The sequence below is a fragment of the Agelaius phoeniceus genome, chromosome 21 (genome assembly GCF_051311805.1).
Source record: "Agelaius phoeniceus isolate bAgePho1 chromosome 21, bAgePho1.hap1, whole genome shotgun sequence".
Lineage (NCBI taxonomy): Eukaryota > Metazoa > Chordata > Aves > Passeriformes > Icteridae > Agelaius > Agelaius phoeniceus.
Genome location: NC_135285.1, coordinates 7,387,096 through 7,408,140, shown reverse-complemented (window position 1 = coordinate 7,408,140; position 21,045 = coordinate 7,387,096). Strand labels below are relative to the sequence as shown.

At 40.7% G+C, this 21,045-nt stretch overlaps 1 protein-coding gene across 1 annotated transcript in view; it reads left to right on the top strand.

The window, feature by feature from the left end:
* The first annotated feature begins 4,839 nt into the window (after nucleotides 1-4,839).
* The window catches only part of MED27 (mediator complex subunit 27), an 84,997-nt gene continuing 68,791 nt past the window's right edge, over nucleotides 4,840-21,045 (top strand). Inside the window, exons 1-2 of the mRNA XM_054646218.2 lie at nucleotides 4,840-5,067; nucleotides 7,539-7,683. Coding sequence (XP_054502193.1) covers nucleotides 4,862-5,067; nucleotides 7,539-7,683 — 351 coding nt within the window. The 5' untranslated portion in view covers nucleotides 4,840-4,861. The remainder of the gene's footprint in view (nucleotides 5,068-7,538; nucleotides 7,684-21,045) is intronic.

The following is a 21,045-nucleotide window of genomic DNA, read 5'->3' as shown; positions in this document are numbered from 1 at the left end:
ACAATAGGAAAGAAATAGCACTGAAGAGCAAGTCTCCTCCACATCTGAAAATGTCTTGCCATTCCAGCCTTCTCTAAAGGGAGGCAGGACTCATTCCCCTCTCTTGGCAGAAGCCTCAAACATGAGTCGATAACCCCTCAGTTTCTCTTCTGTTTCAATAATGCATCGTGTAGTAAACTCTGTGGCTAACTGAAGACTGAAAACCTGAAAGAAATTAATAGGAATGTAAAAATAGCAAGAACATCTTGCCAATTGCATTATTGAGCATCACAATTATTTGAACAACAACAACAAAATCAGTTTATTATATTTATCTGAAGTGCTGTCAAAAATGTAGCAATGAAGTATAAAGAAATGAAGAGGTTCTGGTGATGAATATCAGTCCAGCTTGCCATAGAATAAATATCAGCATTTATCTCTGTCAGAGGAAGATAAAGATAATTTCTTATGTTATAAGTTATTTCAAATATTGAGCCCTATTCGGACGTTTTGTGAGAGATTATCTGCACTTGCTTTGAAACCCAATAGTGGCCATTAATTGTCTCTCCTGACAACAAAATTAATTTCTCTTAAATGAGAATGCATTTCTAATTGGACACTTTCTTCCCTGACAAATTGTTTACAGTACCTCTGCAAGGATTCTGAAGTCATCTCTTTGCTTTGATGTTGCTGATTAATCACAGCCCACGTGGTTCTTAGAAGCTGCAATTTGAGTAACATTGCTGTGAAATGTTCATCTTAATTACACACTCCCCCAGCCAAGCTTCTTCTTGAGAAGGGAGCTGAACTTCTCTTGCTGCATGTGATGCCAGGTTGGATTGTTACTTTTTACCCCTCCCTTCCCTCCGAGTGAGTTCAGAGCTTATGTATGATCCGAGACTGACAGCACCCAAAATGAAATTCTCTCTTTAGCCACAGAACAGATCCAGAACTGGCAGCTCAGAGCAGCTTTCCCTCTCCCATCTCGTAGAGTCTCTGCTCAGTGTGGAGCAGCACTGATGGGGAGAACTGAGCTGCCTGGAGCATCACTGTGCTAGCACAGGGGTCTGCCACAGCTAATTAGCCAGGCTGAGACACAGGGTTAATTAGTGTGGGCAGGATGCTGCACTAAGGGAGCACCTCTCCACATGACACTGAGTTGTGCCATGTGGATTTACCCCCTATGCTTTAAATGTGATTTTTTTTTTGGTGGGAGATCACCAGGTCCTTGAACTGCTGGTGGAGAGGAGAAAAGATACCAGTTCTGCTACTTGCTCAGGTGAAACCTGCCTGTATTGAGCCACCCAGATAATTTTGCAGGAGCCCACTCAACAGCTGTCAGATAATAAGATTTTTGGATGTTCCGAACATCAGCTGGATTCTTGCTTTTATGTTTTATTGATGATTTTAAGGCAAGAAGATTTTTATCAGTACCTTGGAGATATCCTGGTTCCACATATTTTTTCTCTATAATGCCCCCTTACAATGCACCTATAATGAAGATGAAATGAACATACTGCCTTGGCTTGGGCAAGCCGCCAGTTAAGGAATTTTGCTTAAAAGAAACGAGCAACATCGGCACGGCAATGCCCTACAAATGAGCACACAAAATGATGCAGGCTTTTCTTTCTAGATGTGGCAAAACAGGAGGAGGAATAACAAGAGGAAGAGGAGCTCCTGCTCTCTCCTTCAGCCATTATCTGTAGGTGCAGAAGCAGTGCCTGCCTTAACTCCCCACGGAGCCAGTGGAGCTCTGAGTGCTCTGAATTGCCTGTTGTCTGTTCAGGAGGACTTGGCTCCTCATTTATGCAAGAAAAAGCAGATCCCTGGAGCAAAAAATTGTGAATGCCCTCCTTTGAGTTTCTGAGGCAAAGCTATGTGGTGCACTTTGTTCTATAGGGGCAAGTTCCAAATGGTTCCTTATATATTTATGGGTTTGTTTTTAGGCCACTGTTTTGTCGTTTGTTTAAAAATAGTAAAACAACTGTCAAATCTTTTTTGCTGCAGGTAGCATGTGAAATCAGAACTCCTTGCATTTGGGCACCACAATGACAGGGCTCTTGGAGATAATTAAAATAATTGCAGTATTGACATACAAAAATATACGCTTTAAAGTAGGAACTATTAAATAGAAAAGAATCATCCATTTCCAAGTAATAACACATAAAAAAAGTTACAGACATCTGCAATGTGCATCAAGAGTCTGAACTTTGTATTGGGAAGAAAAAAAACCAATGTCATGCAGGAATGATCTCTCAGCCTGCAAGTATTCCATAATAATACTTTCTTGATCAATCTATTTTAGTCCAAAGAAAGGTATTATATGTTAAAAATAAACTACAGACCCATAAACAGTTTAGGTTGCTGGTCTGGCTGAGGTAGTCCTGTCCTTTCTGCCTTTGGCTGCTTTTCTTTGATTCAGTATTTTTTAACACAAAGAACTATTCCTACCTTGTTCCTATTTACCTTACTAAGTGTGCTCAGTCTGCTGCTGATTCTTTGAAGCACACTGCTATGTATTTCACTGGCTGTGTAGGCTGAGCTCCATTGCTTCAGCCTATATTGCTTCCAGGTTTGCTTTACCCCAGTGCTCGGATAGAACAGCATCCCTCAGCTCAAGAGGAACCGCAGCCCTTTCATTTTCTCATTCTTCATGCTAAGTAATAGGGCTTCACTTTCCAATACCTCACATGGTGTTCTGAGAACATTTAATTGATTGGATACAATTTTCAGAATCCATCACTTGACAGACAGAAAAGTGTCACTGAGTGGAGGGTGAAGCTTCGCTTCACTTGGCCACTGACACCTCGGCTGTTCCTTGTTGTATTCATTTCCATTTTACATGCAGAAAAAGAAAGATCATCCATGGCCAAAGAATCTGTGTGGATTTTGCTTACTGAATTTAATTAATACCCTTATGAAAGGGGTTGTTATTTACTTTAGAAGCTGAGAAAACAAAGGACCCATCCCTGTGCTGCAGTTTACTCTGTGTGGAGTGACTATCGGCCTGTGCAGTGCTTCATTTACTTTAGCTCTATTTATTTTAGCTGCATTCTGAGGGTGAAAAGAGCTGGCAGTGGCATGGAAAACACAAGCAGCTCCTACAAAATCAAACCAGTTCAGTGCTGTGAAAGCATTCCTGAACTTTGCAGTGATTTGCAAAGGTTGGGTAACGAGGAACTTGTTTCAGCAGTAATCACAACTGAAATACAGAAATGCAGAATCACAGGCTGGTTTGGGTTAGAAGGGGCCTTATAGGTCATCTCATTTCACCCCCTTTCACTGCACCAGGTGGCTCCATCACTAAGACAGGAACAAGAACATGGGACCTGCGCATCTGCCCTCTCCCCAGGAGCATCAGGAGGATGGAAGTGCTCCTGTCTGCATCATGCTCAGTGCAGTTATTGCAGCAGGACTGGGGCCAATGCTTCCCATTCCAAACGGTTTTATTTCTGGTTCTGTGCCTGGGAAGCACCCTACAGATCCACAGAACATCCAAGGGAGGGAATAAACCCTACAACTACCTCATTATGGTCTGCTGCTTCCACAAGAGGGGAAATGGAGGTGCAGGCACTGGTTGCTTCTCTCTAGTGACCACTGGCAGGACCTGAGGGACATAGAGCTGTGTCAGGGGAGGTTTAGATTTGATTTTGGAAAAGGTTCTTCCCCAGAGGGTGCTGGGCACTGCCCAGGCTCCCCAGGGAATGGGCATGGCCCCAGGGCTGCAAGAGCTCCAGGATGTTTGGATAACATGGTGGGGTTGTTGGAGTGTCCATGCAGGGCCAGGGGCTGGACTGGATGATCCTTGAGTCCCTTCCAGCTCAGGATATTCTGTGATTCCATGATTCTGTAATTTTCTGATTCCAGGCATATGGACATGGCACAGGGTGATGTGGTTTAGGGGTTATGGTAGTAGTACTGGGTGGATGGTTAGAATTGATGATTTACAGATTCACAGAATATTCTGAACTGAAAGGAACACACAAGGATCATCAAGTCTGACTCTCAACTAAATGACCTACACACGAACCCACAACCTTGGCGTTATTAGCACCATGTTCTATCCAACTGAGCCATCCCATGATTTCACAGGGCTCTTCCAGCCTTGCCGACTCTGTGATTGTTGACCTAAGTGAGAAAAACGCCGATCACTGGTTTTTAAAATTTTAAAAGTTTAATAGTAATAAAATGGTTATAAAAATAGTAATACAATTAGAGTAATAATAATTTGGACAATTTGAATTAGGACAATATGAGTCAGTAGAAACAAAGCGTTACGAACGTCTGGGTACCTTTTTCTGGGCAGCATGAGCCCGAAAAAGGACACATGTTAACAGAGGATTGACCCTTAAAAACAACAGCCTGTTGCATATTCATACATCTCATGCATGATGCATAAATTCCATTCAAACACAGGATTCTGTCTGGTCATCCTCAACTTCTTCTTCATAATCCTAACGGCGTCATCCTGCCCAAGCGAAGCAGGAAGAAGTTCATTTCTCCTGATAATGAAGCAATAAATTCTCTTTCTCTGAAAGATTTAGGTGTCCTGTGACTGCTATCTCAGTGCGAGTCCTTTCTTTAGAAAAAAAAGTATCCTACATAGCATAATTTCTATTTTAACGTTTTGTTATAACCTATATTTACCACACTACTTAAGAGAATTAATACAGCATTACTTTCTAACACAACACATATAATATTCATCTGAATATTTGCGAAAAGACAATCATAAAATACACATTTTTCACATAAGCGACCCAGGAAAAGATAAAAGTTTCTAAAAAATCGCTTCGTGGCGATCAACACCCGACCGCCCCCACAGACGCCGGGACTACATTTCCCAGCATGCACCGCGGCGGGGCCGGCGGGGCCGGCCAAGATGGCGGACGGGGCGCTGAGCCCCGGCGTGAACCTGGAGGCGTTTTCGCAGGCCATCGCCGCCATCCAGGCGCTGCGCTCCAGCGTCACCAGGGTCTTCGACTGCCTCAAGGATGGGATGCGCAACAAGGAGACCCTGGAGGGCCGCGAGAAGGGCTTCGTGGCCGCCTTCCAGGAGAGCCTGCACTCCGTCAGCCGCGACCTGGGGTGAGCAGCGGCCCCGGCGGGGCAGCCCCCGGTGGGCAGGGAGGGCGTCCCGGGCTGTCCTGGCTCCTCTCAGCGCCCGGCGGGGCCGTTTTCACTCCAAGGCAAAGTTTTAGGCAAATAAATGTGAAAATGCTTCGTTTTGTTTCCCCCCAGCACCGTGCGCGTTAACCCATTCGTGGTGTTCTGCTCCAGAGTCTCCAAAGGGTTCAATATGCTCGTAATATTTACCAATTTTTTGCTCTCGTTTGGTTTTCACAAAGGACCTGTCGGTGGGGTTGCATTGACAAGGTGAAGGTGTTCGGCTGCAGGGAGATTTATCTCTATATGTGAAGTTTTTTGTTAAAAATTAAGACACTTTCTAGGTGCAGACTACTCAGTAGCATCTAAGGGGTTCAAGAATGGTCGTTTTATTACCAACACTTGTCAGGCTGGACAGTTATCCCAGGTAAGTGTAGTTACTTAGTACCAGCAGGTGTGTTTTGTGTAAGTAAAGACAAAGTGCTGAGGCTGAAGACGTGGGGGAAAGTTATGGGCAGAAGAGAGAGGCAGGCACACAGTTTCATTCAGCAATTTTGTGTATTTAAATTGAAAACCCCTACACAGACACAGGAACTGAGTACTTCGTGTACACTTAGGGACAAGGTTTAGTGGTGGACTCAACAATGTGAGGTTTATGGTTGGGCTTAACGATCATAAAGTGTTTTCCAACCTCACTGACTCGGTGATTGTCCGTGTTGGTCCCACCACTGAGTTGCTGGGTTTGGCTGATTCTCCTGGGAGCCATCACCACTGTCCAGGGAAGTGTCCCCAGATGTGTAACCAGCTCTTCCCAGGACATCTTCTGCTTCAGGGTCTTGTGTGCGAGAATTTCTTTCTTGGCAGTTAAAAGGCCTTGCTGATTTTTAGCTGTGATCATGGTAATTTGTTACCTGCTTCTCTTCTGTTGGGAAAGGTGGTGGATAACCCTTCTCATGAATGATGCTGTACCCAGCTATAGAAGCAGGTGTTTTATTCCTTTGGTTTTTAGTTTTCAAGCTGAGGAGGCCTCACAGTTTGCTGAGCTGTTCCTTTGGTTCTCCTTCTTGCCTGGCTCTGTGGCCTCCTAAAGAGTAACCAGTATAACCCCAAAATCTCATTCCCAGACAATAATAAATAACAATTCAGGAGCTGGACTTGCATCCTTGTGGGTCCCTTCCAACCCAGGGTATTCTGTGAATTGGCCTATTCAAGGAGCAAGGGAATTCTCCCAGGTGTGCTGAAGTTAATATTACCAGTGCACTTTTATGTAGTGAAAATATTGACTGGTATCTCTGTTCAGCAAATCCTCAGTTATTATGCCTAGTCACACTTGTTTTATTGTATTCTTCTGTCAAGGAGTATTAAGCAGATTTGCAAGTGTTCACAGCACCAGAGGATTGGAAAGAATGTAGGCCATGAAAACTTCAAGGAATGATGATTAACAAAGGAGAGTTTTGTGTTAGTGAAGTCTGGAAGTCTTTTAACTGTCAGTTCCCTGATTGTTGGGAGTTTATTTTTGTAACCTTTCTTAAATGTAAATGGAGATATTTTGGATTTCTCTTTGCAGATGTTTTCATAAGCTGCCTTTTGAGTGCTGCATTTAATTTAGTGTAGCTTCTGAAGTTCAGACTTGGGTGTAGCACTGGGCAGTCAAAAGGAAAAGCACTTTAGTCATGTCACTTGAAAAACTGCTTTTTATATCTGTGCAAAGTGGCCAGTCTTTCTTCTACAGTTGATTAATGCAAGTTTGAAAAATTGCTTAACTTTTGTTATGATTAAATGTTGTGTTTGACAAATGAGATATGAAGCAATGATAGATCATTTCACAGTGAGGGATTTTTTTCATGGGAAAATGGTGCTTATTATGCTTCATTTGAGTATTTTACACTACAGATATACAAATTGCTCATGCAAATCAGAAGATCCTGAGAACTTGAAAGGCAGATACTTGATTAGAGTAATCACAGCCTTTGCAGGATGGTCTCCAGGCTTAGGACTAATACCAGTTCTTGTGTATATTTATATGAGGACAGTGTTAGTTTGGAGTTCTCTAATGAAATGATGAGGCATCTGCTTGCTTGGTGGTTAAAAAAGTTACTTCTGGTATTGCAGGCAGTGCTGAAATCAGAATTCTGAGGTTTCTGAGGGGCTGCTTTGCTCAGGAGGTGCCCTGGGCTGTGAGCAGGGCCTGCCATAGTCTGACCCTTTCCAGGTTGTTTTCAAAGACTCGTGGCTTGTACTTTCTCTCCAAAGAAGATACGAGCTTAACAACCAACAGACTGCTTCAAATTGTTTGGGTAATAACAGGGATTATGTTTTAAATCAAATTTGGGACATATTTAAAACTCATTTAGCTCCTAAAATAGAATTGGTGCATGCTGCTGTGCCTGGAGGATTGCACATCTGTGATTCCCAGCTCTGACTCCAAAAATTGCCCTTCTGCTTCCTCCCAGGGAACTGGAACGTCTGAGCAACCTCGTGGGGAAGCCCTCAGAGAACCACCCCCTGCACAACAGTGGGCTCCTGAGCCTTGACCCTGTGCAGGACAAAACCCCCCTCTACAGCCAGCTCCTGCAGGCCTACAAATGGTCAAACAAGGTAACCAAGCACATCTGGGTGGTTTAGTTGTGTATTCCCATTGCATTGGCCATACAGCTGACTTCTGAGTGTTTGGGGCTGCCAAAAGAGCTGAATTTTTTTGGAATTGAGGAGCATAATGCATACCTAAATGTACTTTCAAGGATAAAATGTTGTTTTAATTAAGAGGAGACTTTTCTGTGATACCAAGGTGTGCCCTTGATCTCAAAGGGGTTATTAACTCCCAAGCATTTCCACATTTAGCATCTTATGTAGGTAGAAATTAAAAGTATGTTGTGTCCTTGCATCTGGCAGCAAACACTGCAGTGGGATATTAGAGCAGAGAATCAACAGCTTATGTCACCTCCAAACTATTTCTAGGAAAGAGTCCTCTAGGGAAGTTCTCATCATCAGAAATCTTGAAGCTTTTTCCCTACCATTTTCTGCCCATGGTCTCAAAAGCAGCTTTGTATTCAGCAGCTTTAGCATCCCTCCTGTTTTCATATCATATATATGGCATTGAATTTTAAGTAGTGTAAAAGAAAAAGGCAGATAATATTAATGTAGTCTTTTACATTTAAAAATTTAATTGTTTTTGCTGAAAGAAACTTCTTTCTCAACAGCATATTTCAGTTTCATAAACCTGTATGTTTCATATGTGTAGGATTTGGATAGGGATGTTTCCTTTTGTACTCTGAACAATCATACTCCTTTCCTCATCTAATTTTCTCAAGTAAGTAAACATGGCATTGCAATTACTGCTGGCCTCTGAGCACTGTTATATTTCAGGTTGCCTGTTCCCATCCTGATTTTTTTGAGCATGCCTATTACTTTTTATAGAAGTATGAAGATGAGTAAGTATTTAAAAGCTTTCTTCAAGTTATGTTTGAAATACTGTAACCTGTTAAGAAATACAAAAAAGATGGATTAATTTCTTTTACAATAATTATTAGTAGTAAGTGTAGTCAGAGTTGTAGCTTTTAATACCCTTATGCAAGACAGCAGGAGTAAGCAGGAATAATAAATCTGAAAATATTTAAAGCATTAAAAGAAACAGTTCCACTTTAAATTATTTATTATGATACGTGAGCCAGGAAGACTTTGAGAGTGCACAAATACTTTGTAGGCAAATTCTTGTTATACATTGAGCCAACCATTCTAATATTATTCAGATTTAAGATAGGATTCTGCAATAATGTTTGTATGAATACCACAGTAATATTTGTACAGTAATGGGTCAGAATACAAATATCTGGTTTTTAAAATCAGCAGAATTTGGCATTGAGAGAAATTTGGTAGGATTGGAAAATGGGGGCACAGGAAAAATTTTTAGGTGGGGATTTAGTAATTGAGAAAATATTTCATGTTTGCTTGTATCCCTTGCTGTTAGCAGCAGATTATTGGCACTGAAGAAAGCATAATTAATTTGCTACTTTCAGCAAAAGTAAAAGTAGGAAAACTTATAAACTTGTAAGGCAGTTAAGTCTTCAGGGATTTAATTACTACTTTAGGTCATTATCAGGGTAAACTCAAGCAGTAATGAAATAGCTTTACAGAGCTGTTCTAATGTAGTTTTTTATTAACTTAGAGTGTTATGGAGCTTTGAAGAGCAATTTTTTGTAATCCTGGATTCTGATTCCAGAAAGCTGGAAGTTTTAGTCTCCTGTGCACTCATATTCACAACAAAATGTTGCAGGAGAAGAACAGTACCTTTTATTTTAGCTGTGAAACTGAAGTCAGAGACAACAGAGAAAAAAGAAAACCACTGGCTAGGTTGCAGATGTGTGAGGGTGTGAGCTGCTGGCTCTACCACCACAGATCCTTCTGTTCCTGCTTAATTCTTCATTGCTAAATACACTTCTGGAATAAGAGTTATTTCATTACTTCTTCTGCTGCCTTCAATTCTTATTATGTGTCTCCTGTTTCCAGCTGCTTCTCAGGGATGGTTTCGAAGTGATGGTCTGTCAATACACTTTAGATCTGCCTGCATTTAATTTTTAATTTGTGACCCCTTTGTGGCTTGCCTGCTTGTATTTTTGATGAGCTGAGATAAGGGCATTTTCCTCTGCCTTTGATTGTTCATGCATTACTGATGGCATGAACAGCCCCATGGCTGCCAGGGGAGGAGACTTCTGGGGCTGTGGTGCCATTCCAAAAGAACATTCATGAAATACAAGGAAAATGAGTGCACAGACTGTGCTGCATGTCTCAGTGCATTCTGCTTATTTTTAAGACATGAGGAGACTGTTAAAAGTCACTTTGAGGACAGTAATCAGTAAAGTTGGTAATAACTGGGCTACCTATGAGCAGCAAATAAGTATTCAGTATATCAAAGCACTGTCCTGTGGTTCATGAGGTACTGGATGTTAGAATAGCTGATTCTTTCTGTTTGCAGCTTTGTTTTGATGCTGGCTCCAGCAAATGCCTGAGTTTGTTCTGGTCTTGGATGCATGGACAAGTTTTTGGTTTAAATAGCAGTGCTGGATGTGAAATGGAGTGAAGATCACAGTCACAGACATAAATGGAAAATGCTGTGTTTAAGATGTGAGTGTTGACACAGGAGGTGAGACTAAGCTGACCCTGGCTTGGTTTGTTTACCATGATGAATACTTGTAGCTGTGCTTGGTTATGTATTTGGAGAAGAAGAGCCTCTTCCAGGTGCAAATTTACCAACCCCTTTGGCTGAGGGCAGTAGAAATGAGTTGCATTTAATTGTGATTTCACAGCTACTTGCCCTGAACCTTTTTTTAGTGCTCCTGTGGGTCACAGCACTGGTTCCTCCATTTCTAATTGTGAGTTTACCTGCTTCAGGAGTAAGAAGAAGTCCAGAGGGAAGAATGAAAACTTCCCTTACAGAAGTGTGTTATCTTGGCAGCGTTTGTTATTTATGAGCACCTGCTCTCCTGATATTTACTTACTGTAGTTTATCCAATAGTTTTGCAGATGGTAAAGTTGTCTCTGTAATGGAAGCAGCTGTTTGGGAACACAACAGCTTGTCAAATGCATTAATTGCATACACACACAGCTGTAAAGGAACTTTCCTTTTTCAGGTGTTTAACAGCTCTCACCAAGCCATAACTGAAAAACACAGGAAGTTTATTTTATTGCAAGTTACAGCTAAGTGGTTTTTCTTCTTTGCTTTAACCTGTTTTATGTATCAGTAGAAATCATGGAAGTGAATTACTTTGCTGCCTGTGGGGTGCATGGAGACATGGAGTAGCCATGGAACAGTATTTAGGTCTAGTTGATAAATTTCTTTTCCCCTCCTCTTCAATTTTATTTAAGAAAAGAAGTTATCTTTATTACAATTGAAGTGCTCTTTCCCAGAAGGATCCATGTGTACCCTCTAATGTAATACTGAAGATATAATATTAGATAAGGTAAAAATGAGCTATCATTCTGCAAGGTTAATGCAGAGAGATTATTATGGGTAAGATAGGATGTGTGTAGATAGCAGTAGTTGTTTTTCTCATGGACTGTCTCTGTTGAGTCATTGCACTTGAGTTCTGGATTTAGTAGTTGTGTACATCTTGGCAGTTGATTTTTTTTTTTATTTTGTAATATACTGCTGTGTCTGAGCAGGTGCAGTCTGAGATGACAGCAGCAGCCAGGAGGGCTCCTGGTCAGGGTGTGTGTGGCCTGATGCTGCCTGGAGCAGTCACACTGGCTCTGCAGAGGCTCCTCCTTACCCCTCATTACCAGCTGCCTGCTCCTTGCATTATCTTGGAATTTATCACCACAGAGAGAAGGCATCAGCTAAGCTTAGATTAAAGGAAATTTTGAAAGTCACTTTCTAGACTGAAATACTGATTAAATTATGTCAGTTTTTGGGTTTTTTAAAGAGATGTGATTTTTGGTAGATACTGCAAGAACTCTCTTCTCTTGCTCCAGAGCACTTTATGCCAGGGCCTTTGTGCCACCCTTCCCTGCTCCCAGTGCTGCTTGTTTCCTGCAGGAGATGAGACCACAAACTCATGAATATCAGCTTCCTTACTGAACAACTGTCTGTTTCTCAATATTTGTTCTCAATAATGGGCAACAGAGAGCTTTTGTAGGAGGAGAAGATGCTTGTTGCTGCTGTGATTAATCCAATATCATACTTCCCCACACACGAAATGTTCAGTGCAGCTTTTGGTGCTGTGGTCACTTGATCCAGCTGCAGTAGTGCTGGTGGTCAGAGCAGGTTTTTGGAACCCTGGAGTGTCAGCTCATTCTTTGAGTGGTATAAACTTTGGGTTTATCCATCTGCAGCTTCACTGAGGTTATTTATGGCCTGCAGTGTGCACTTGCTCATCCTTTGTCCTTGGTGAGGTGTTCCATGCCCTCGCCCTGTGGGTGCCCGAGGCAGTGCCTGCTAAGGGGTTTCCACTGGAACAGAAAATAGGGTATTTTATGTCCACTGAGCAAGGAAAATGCTTTTTTGGGCAGGTTTCTCCTTTCTTGCTGGGATGCTGTTAAGTAGTTCATGCCCCACACTTGAGCTTTAACCACTGTAGAGGTTTTTTGCTTGTTTGCTGTTTGTTTAGGTGAAGGCTGTTTGCAGAATTGATCAACCCCCAAACCAGAATTACTTTCAGCCACTGAAGGAAAGCTGTGTTTGCTGGAGAGCAGCAAACTCAGTCTCCCCTGCATTGCTGAGTGACAGCAGCATCAGCTGAGTTCACTTGCTCAAGTAAAAATAGTCTTCTGCAAGTCATCTTTCCTTCTCCCCCTTCCTTTGCACTGAAGGGTTTGTGTTCAGACCTTCAAATTATTTTATTAATACCAGTAAGGGTGGGGAAATTGAGTGCAATTGTAGTCTTGAGTAGGTGATGTTATTTTCAATGTTTTTCCTTGATTTTTAACGTCACTGAAGTGCAGTGCTGTGTCCCCTGCTGTTTACAGAGTTGCATTTATCCATGTGCTTTACTCCAGTTCCAACTCTTGGGCCCACGTGTGGGGGTGTGTGAGGGGTGGTGGTATTGTTTTATCTTCATGAGATGCTGCTTACAGAACGTGATAACCATGTGTTTGGGAAGGCTGTTTTATACTGCTTCAAGCAGGAAGCAAAAAATCAACTTTTCTGACTTTGTAACTCTTTGGGAAAGTAGGATTTATATCAAATTATTTCATTTACTCATCTGTGAAAAGCTTCTTCTGGCAACTTGGATAAACTTTACAATACCTGCATTATAAGTTTTCTAAGTGAACAAAGCTGGACAGGAGTTGTCATAAATTTATTTGAAAGTAATATGCTGGGAATTACAAAATGAAAAGAAATTACTGTTGATCTGCATGTGGAAATAGGCTAAAAATATTTGGATTTAAATTTGTTGCTTCATAGCTTCCTCTTGTTTTTACATAAATTTAAAATCGAACTGTTAAGATTACCATTAATGAGTTAAAATGATTTTCTGTCACATGACTAAAGAGAAAAGGTATAGATAGGTTTTGTTTATTAAATTATTTTGATATGTTCCCTGATAAATTATTTGTATAAATTGTGTTTATTGTAGGGCTCAAAAAAAGGCAATCAATAGAGCATGTAGAGAAAGACCAGACTTGTTACAGCTGCACTTGGTAGCTTAGTATTGATTAGACACAAATACTGAGTTTAATGACAATAAATGACATTAAATGTTAACCATGATATTAGAGAAGCACTGCAGAACAGGAAAAAAAATCACTTCATCTTGATTGCAAAAGGATGTGTTCATTGCAAGGAACATTAATTTTGAATTTGGGGTGTGCTCAAACATTGTGACTTGGTTGTAGTTTTACAGTAGCATGGACAATGTAACTGGATTTCTGTGTTGGTACTTTTTGGGAATTTCAGGCAGGTGGCCAAAATGTCCTTTCAGGACTTCTTTTCCTACCAAAATGCACCATTATAATACTGTGACATCCTGTTATGTGTTGATCCTCAGACTCTGGTGGAATCTGATTTGTAAGAGCAGAATCAGAGCATCCTGGAGGGAGCTGCATTGGCAGCTCCAGCTGTGGGCTCCTTTGCTGTGCAGATCAACCACAGGAATTGATATTCCTGTCACTGGAGAAATGAGTGGCACAGACTCGTGGGTTTTGTACACTGGACACAAAATAGGAGCTGGGCCACTTGGATTCTATTCCTGCTTTTCTCACTAATTGTTCTAACCTTGAACAGGACACACTAATTTTTACTGTGCCTCATTTTTGGTGCAGATAAAAGAGGATAATATCACTTAACCTACTTCTTGGGAGAGTTTCTAGTCTAAATGTGTCCCAAGTGCATTGGCTTCTTTGGACAGAAATGTTTTTCATGTGCCAAGTATTATATAGCCAGTGACTAATGTTGTTTGCCTGGCAGTCTGGAAAAATGTCCTTTATGGGCTTTTAATTCTGTGTGGTTTTGGGCAAATATCTGGTGAAATGCCCTTGCTGTTCACAATTACATTAATGCATTAATGTCCTGGTTTTTCCTTTTTTTTTTTTTTTTTTAGTATGACTGGGAAACAGGTGGTTACCTCTGTGCTTCCAACTGCTGCAGTTATTAATTACTGCTCAATTGTCTGCCTGGAGAACACTCACTTTGCTTATTGCAGGGTTGATTCTAGTGACCAGGGATGGCAAATTCAGGTAGTGTGGAAATTCTCCTTGATATTATAGTGATGGGAGGGAAAGCACTGGAAAAGCTGTGATGAGGATGAAAGTGCTTGTACCAAAATTTAATTTCAGTAGTCCACATGTGCTATATTGGAGAAGGAAAAAGGTGGGACACGAAATTTTTCTGAGGGTCTTTGAGCTCTGCATTGATAGTTTAAAAAAATAAAGTGACTATAGTGAGAGGAGAAAATAGTGAAAACCATAAGGAAAACAGGGAAGTTTACAATAATAGGAGCAGTAAAGGCAGAATCACCAGCTCCTGCTTGTTAGACAGGGCTTGTTCTCCCTGGAGACCCTGCCTCCAGCAGTGTCTGGGGCATTAGAGATGGATAACATCAGTTCTGTCTTCTCTTTGGAAATGTATCTTCCCTCCTCAGCTGTGAGCTCCTGGAATCTTCAGCTCTTGGGCTCTCTGTTTCTTTGTCTCTCATTTTTGTGTTGCTTTCTGACAAAAGTTCAAGCCAGGGCTATTGTAACTATTTTATTGTTAGGTATAAAAGTGGTTTTGACACCTGATAATGTGACTGAAAGGAAATGAAAATTGCCAGTGTGTTTTTTTCCTTGCACTATGGAAAGTTATCATGGCAGGTGAGAATTTCCTGCATATGCTGACTTGTGCTAGTAGGGAAGTTAGTTGAATTTATTTGACATTTTAGTAGACTGAGGTTACTCTGTTTCTTCAGGAAGAGAAGAGTTATGAGGAGTAACTTGTTGCTTAAAAAATGAGAAATAATTAGCCTTTGTTTCTGACTTCTTTTTGCTGCATAGTTTGAATGTTTTATATCTGTGATCCTCCCAGAGTTATCATAGTAATAATTCACACCAGGATGCTGTTGTGAAATAAGGTTATGTGTCCAAACAGAATTGCCTTTCTTACTGAATTTTTTTTTAGAATATTTTGTTTCAAATCTGAAGCAGCCTGAGAGCAATGTTATGTTTTTCTATTGTTATGCCTAGTGTTTGTTATTATTCAACAGTATTTTTCAAGGCTCTGATCAAAATAATGCTGTAAGCAGTACCAGTCTCACTTTTCCTAATTATGGGAAGTGATCTATCAATAACACACTATTATAAATCACAGCCCCCTTGTCAGCTGGTGGGAATTATTTAATGCTTTGCAACACCTTTATTTGCTAATGAGTGGGTTTTTTCCCCTGTTTCTTTGATAAGTATTAATGTCCTAGCTGTTAGCCTATTTCAGGATGGAAATGATTGATGTGGCTCTGTTTTAACCAAAACACTTCTGCCCACTCCTAGTTCTTCTTTCCCTCTGCAAGAACTCCTCATACATTTCATGCTGGATGGCTCAAATATGTAATTTATAGGGCAGTGATCACTTTTTTCTTTCTAAGTTGTATAATGTGGTCATCAAATCAAATCAAATCACAAACTGCCTTGCTGTGTGTTGAGTTTGAATGCAGCTAAGCCAGGCACAGACACAGAAATGTGGCCTGGGTAACTCAGTAGAGCCAGCAGAGCAGCAGCAAAGGCTTTACTTGCAGAATCTGAGGAATACAACAAAGTATAACTGGAAATCCATGTTGTCTGGGGATTAATTGATGAATATTCAGGACTGGAGAACAAGAACAGCTCAGTCCCAGCATTGCTTTGAATTTCCAGTTCTCTTCTGCCTCAGCTCTCCATGGCTCGCTGCTGGTGACCAAGCCCGACCATCTCGTGGATGGTGGCACCATGAAAACACAAAGAATGTTTTCAGAGACTCAGTGTCCTTTCTTGCTTTCTTTGAGGCAAATAAAAGTTGTTTGTAAAGCATTCTCTGACCTTCATATGAAGGGCATTCAAGGAATATGAACACTAATATAAAATAACTGATGCAGGTGATAAAAATCCCACAGGTATTCTTCATATGGAAAAGATTTTTTTGTAGCTTCTAGAGGAAATCAAATAAAATGGAAAATTTAATGATGTCACCCTGTTGCTCTCTACTTTTGTTGTTGTCAGGTCTTTTATTGTGCCTGTTATTTGGGTTTTTTAATGCAGAAGTCTACTCATCTGTGTTTTTCTTTGAGTTCTCTTTTGAAGTTACTGAAGTTGCCCCCCCAGACAGTTCACAGTGGATTTATTTGTTTGAATTGCACATAAACAATGCTCAGTTCTTCCCTGTTGTATCTTAATTTCATGCAGTTGATAATTGGGTAACAAAACATGGAGATGGTTTAACAGCTAATAAAATTGGGACTAGTGTGTGTAAGGAACTGTGTAAGCATATAATCAAAACTGCATTTCTGCCCACTGGTTGCTGCTTTGTGAAAATGTGCATTTGGCAAAAAGGTGCCAGCAGTTTTTTGTTCAGCAGGAGCTAATACTGAGCTGCTGCTGTTGGAGGTGTGCAAAGCAGAGGGTCTGTGGTGACCCTTGAATTCTCTTGGGATCAATGAAAACTGATTTTTATTTTCCTGGGAGGGGAGAGTAATCCTGGCCTGGACAAAGGGTGGTGTTTTGTGGCTGTGTGACAGCTGAAAAATGTGAATAAAACCAGGACAGACATCAGGACCATTGCTGGATAATAAGAGCTGCAGGCTGTGTCACTCTGTCCCTGCTCTCAGGCTTCTTGAGTAGTGCCAGATCCATGTCTTGGCTCTCCTGGAATCTCAGTGGTGCCATGGCTGGGCTCCTTTGGGGGTTGATAGGAAAATAGAGCCCAGAATATGATCATTACACTCAGAGCTGCTTCACTCCCAAGCCCATTTGCTGCTGGTGTATTTTCTTGGTATGAGCTAGCATTTAAATCTACTAGAGCTGTCAAATCCTGAAGTTCTGGAAATAAAGACACTTACCAGTACATGTTATCATGTCCTTTGCTGATACAAGATTAGCCCAAGCATTTATAGCAGTTCATTTAATCTAATTTTAAAGTGCCTGAATGCAATGATTCTTGCAGAAGAAACAAAAAAACATGAATAAATCTTTTAACCACTGACACTTGTTCAGTTACAGTGTATATGGAAGAAGATGTCCTCTGAATTAATAAAAGAAGATTTAATGAAAGCTGATTGATTCTACCAGGTGCTAGTCTTTCGCATTTTTGATCTTTTCAAAGAAAGATCAAAAGTTTCTGTATCCTGAGCAGCAGTTACCTTGTTGTGCTCTTTTGTGAAGTTCTTGGCTTAGTGTGGAGCGTTCAGCCATGCTTTGGAGCTGCACCGTGTGTGCTGAAAATTTCAGCCCTCGAGTTAAAATGCCTAAATCTGGACTGGGTGAGCAATCTAGAGGAGAAATGGCACATGGCTGCTGTTGCATGGTCTTCTAGAGAGTTAAAAATGCATTTCTTAGGGTGTACATTTTTTTATATGCACATGAATTTGCTTGTTCTCAGATACCTCTTCTTCAAAAGCCCATCTGCTGACGAGCTGACAGTAATAACTAATATCCTTATTAGATGGAATTAGCATGAATCATCATTATGAGAAGTAATGACCATGTTGAAATGCTGAGGGTATTTTCAAGATTGCCTCAGACTTGGTTGGCAAGCAGGGTGTAATGGCTCCATCTTACAGCACATAATAAAATCACAGAGGTCTTTGATGTTCAGAGTTGTGCTTTGCAACAAATAGTTCTAGTCAAAACCAGCAGAGTCTTGGTTAATTTGGTTGTTGTATCTGGATTCTCTAAGCTCCTGTAACTGGTAGTGGCAGAGTACTAAAGGTGCTCTGTGTACTGCATGGGCCATTAGACACAAAGGAATTGTATCTTGATGTGACATTTTACAGTATATTCTAAAATAGATGTATTTACTTCTCATTACATGAAACTGCAATTCCTAGGGAAATCAATATTGAAAATACCCACTAAAAGCCTCCCAGGATCTGCAAGTATGCACAAAAAGGAGCTGGATGCATGTGCTATTACCCACAAGTGGTGGGTTAAAGTGAATTATTTTAATCTTTTCATGTCAACATCAATTCAGTATATTTTCCTTATTGCACCCAGCCTGTTACTGCTACGGAAGGTGCAGAGAATGTGGACTGGAGCAGCAAGAGTCCTCAGGTGTCTTTAAACTGTTTTAAGCTGCCCATGGTTTGAAAATATTCAGGAATCTGTGATATGAGCTGTTTGACATTTTTCGTATTCCAAATGCTCAAAGGAATAAATCTACATAGAGAGTGTTAAAATGAGAGAGTCTTTGCAGCAACGTCTGGATCTCAGAATGTTACTTTATTTCTCTTTTGGCTGACCACCACGCTGAAACAGCTGAATCAAATACATTCTTTTATGTATAAAATATATTTTTTGGGTTTTGACAGCTTGTTTCCAGTTTTAGTCTAATTCAGTTTGAAACAGCTGTTCCTGATCTCTGCAAAACAGTTTTCTGATGGAAATCATGACATTCTCAACTGCTGCAGCGTTACTGGGCTCTGTCTCATTTCAGATGGTGGCTTTTCTTTCTGGAAAAAGAATTCCTCATTCAGAGAAAATGTCACTTTTGTATCAAATAAGCTGCAGTTAAAAAGATAATGGCTTCCTCCTCCCTCCGAGCTTACCCCTCACTGAGGGTGGATATATGTTTCTCTTTTGAGAAAAAACATCCCTGTGTGTTTTACCATTAGTTAGATTTTTATTCTAATGTTCCCTGCCCTACCCATCTGCTTTCAGTTGGGTTCTATTTAGAGTCTTCTCTGCAGTTGTCTCTGCACTCAGACTTAACAAGTTCTCTCCTTTGCCGTCTGCTTCAGTTTTACTCTGGAGTCAAATCTTGTATTTTCAGAATTTTCAGTGTAGCATTTTCAGTTTACTCGGTGCCATCTTTTTTTTTTTTTCTTCTTTTTTTTTTTTTTTGGCTGCACTATTTGATGCTTCTTCCAAAGCTGTTTGTAGAAATATCATAGATCACAGAGCTGATCAAGTCTGTAAGCCCTCTTGTGCCTGATAAAGCACCAGTTAACCTTTCATTTCCAATTTTCTGGTTCTTTTGGACACCCTGCATGTAATATGGAGTGAAGTTAATAACTTTCAGCTTAACAACTTGCTATGTAGTTGACTCTGTGAACACGAGTGTGTGATGTGGATGTCCCAGAACACTTCTGATGGGGAGGATGAAGATTTTGGGAGCAGCAGCATTGCCAAGTTTGTCATGGGACTGGAGAGATCCATCCTCCTCTTTCCTCTGACCTTAGCTTGCTGCATGAGTTTTCATGAGTGTCTTTGTTGTGCATGTCTTTTTCCATCTGGAAAATATCTAACAATAAAATAGGAGTTGTGCTACAGAGTGAGTGCTCAGAGAAATCTGGGGGAGATGCTGCACATGAGCATCTTATTGCACCAAGCCCACTATGGACAAACACCATCCTGAAGTCTCTTTTGGGTTGTTTTTCTTTTTAAAGGACAATTTATCAGCTGAAATAAAACTCTCATCCAACACAACAGGAAAAAGCTTGAAAGCTTTACTTCCTAAAGAGCTGTTAAATATGTTTTCCGTTCCAAATTCAATGTTTTGCCTGGCAAATACTTTGGAGTGTTTGTAGTTTTCCTTGTATTTATTTTTTTCCCACAGTCTAAAAAAGCAGACTTGGGGCTGCATTAGGATTAAGTGAGATTAGAAACATCTTCTTTCCATCTCTCTTGTGTACCTCATATGGATACATCCTAATTGTATTGATATTGCATTCATCCTGCAAGAATCTAAGACCTTTAGTGTCTGCTGATGCTGCAGTTTTGATGGTGTGTTTTTCTTGCAAGTAAAATCAATTCAGACAAATCTTGGTAACTTTTACAACAAAATAAAATGACTGTGCCAGGCAGGCACAGGAAGTTTTTTAAGCATGGGCATGCTCTTAGATCACACTCGGGGTTGTTCCAGCAGAATCGATTGGTTGATCTACTAGATTTAAAGGTCAACTGTAATCACATTTCAGGAAGATTGAAGAAAATATAAAATTGCTACTGTGCTTTTCTGGGTCACATACCTGCTTGTGGTGCTCTTTGCTTTTCCCCTGTACATCTTCATTTACTCAGCCAGGGCATCAATACAGAAAGGGCACAAGTCAATGCGCTCGCTTTCTGCTGTCGATGAGGGAGCTACTTAGTTGTTATTTCCTCCAAGCCAATACTTTCCCTCTGGATGCAGAGAGGAGTTCACTGTACCTGATGGATTTGGAAGGAACAAATCTCTCTTCCAGGGCAAGGCTGTGAGGGGAGAGCTGCAGTCTGGCTGTCTTGTTAGATAATCCATGCAATTGCTTGAGCTGATGCATCCCAGGGATGATTCTGTCCCTTCAAAGAGCAGCCCAGGTGCAGAGAGTCAGCAAAGCCCCTTTCGTGTGTGGGACCTTCAAAAAACTTCTCATTGCTCCTGTTTTATGCTGCACTTGGTGTTGTACAGATGTCCATAGAGACCAGGCAGCTGTGGAATATTCTCTTTTGTAAATATGGTGTTTCAAAGTGCTATTTCCATGTAATAGGTAACAATATCTGCACACACAGGTGAATAAATTTCCTGTTAACTTTTTGCAAGAGCCCAAATGAAGCAACTGTGTTGCCATAGAAGGTTGCATGAATTAAAAGCAGCCAGGACATGGAATATTCACCTGCTCAGATAAAATTAATTTTCCCTGCAAAGTAAAAGAGTCTTGAGATGAAAAATGGGTTGATGGGGGAAAGAGATTTAATTTAGGTTGATAAACCAAAACACGTTGCTGTAAAGTTTGTTCCCTCATGGACCATATTCTTGCTGTATCAATTTGATAGGACTTCATTAATGAAGTTTTGCTCTTTTCCTGTACTGATAAACTTCTGTGGATCTTC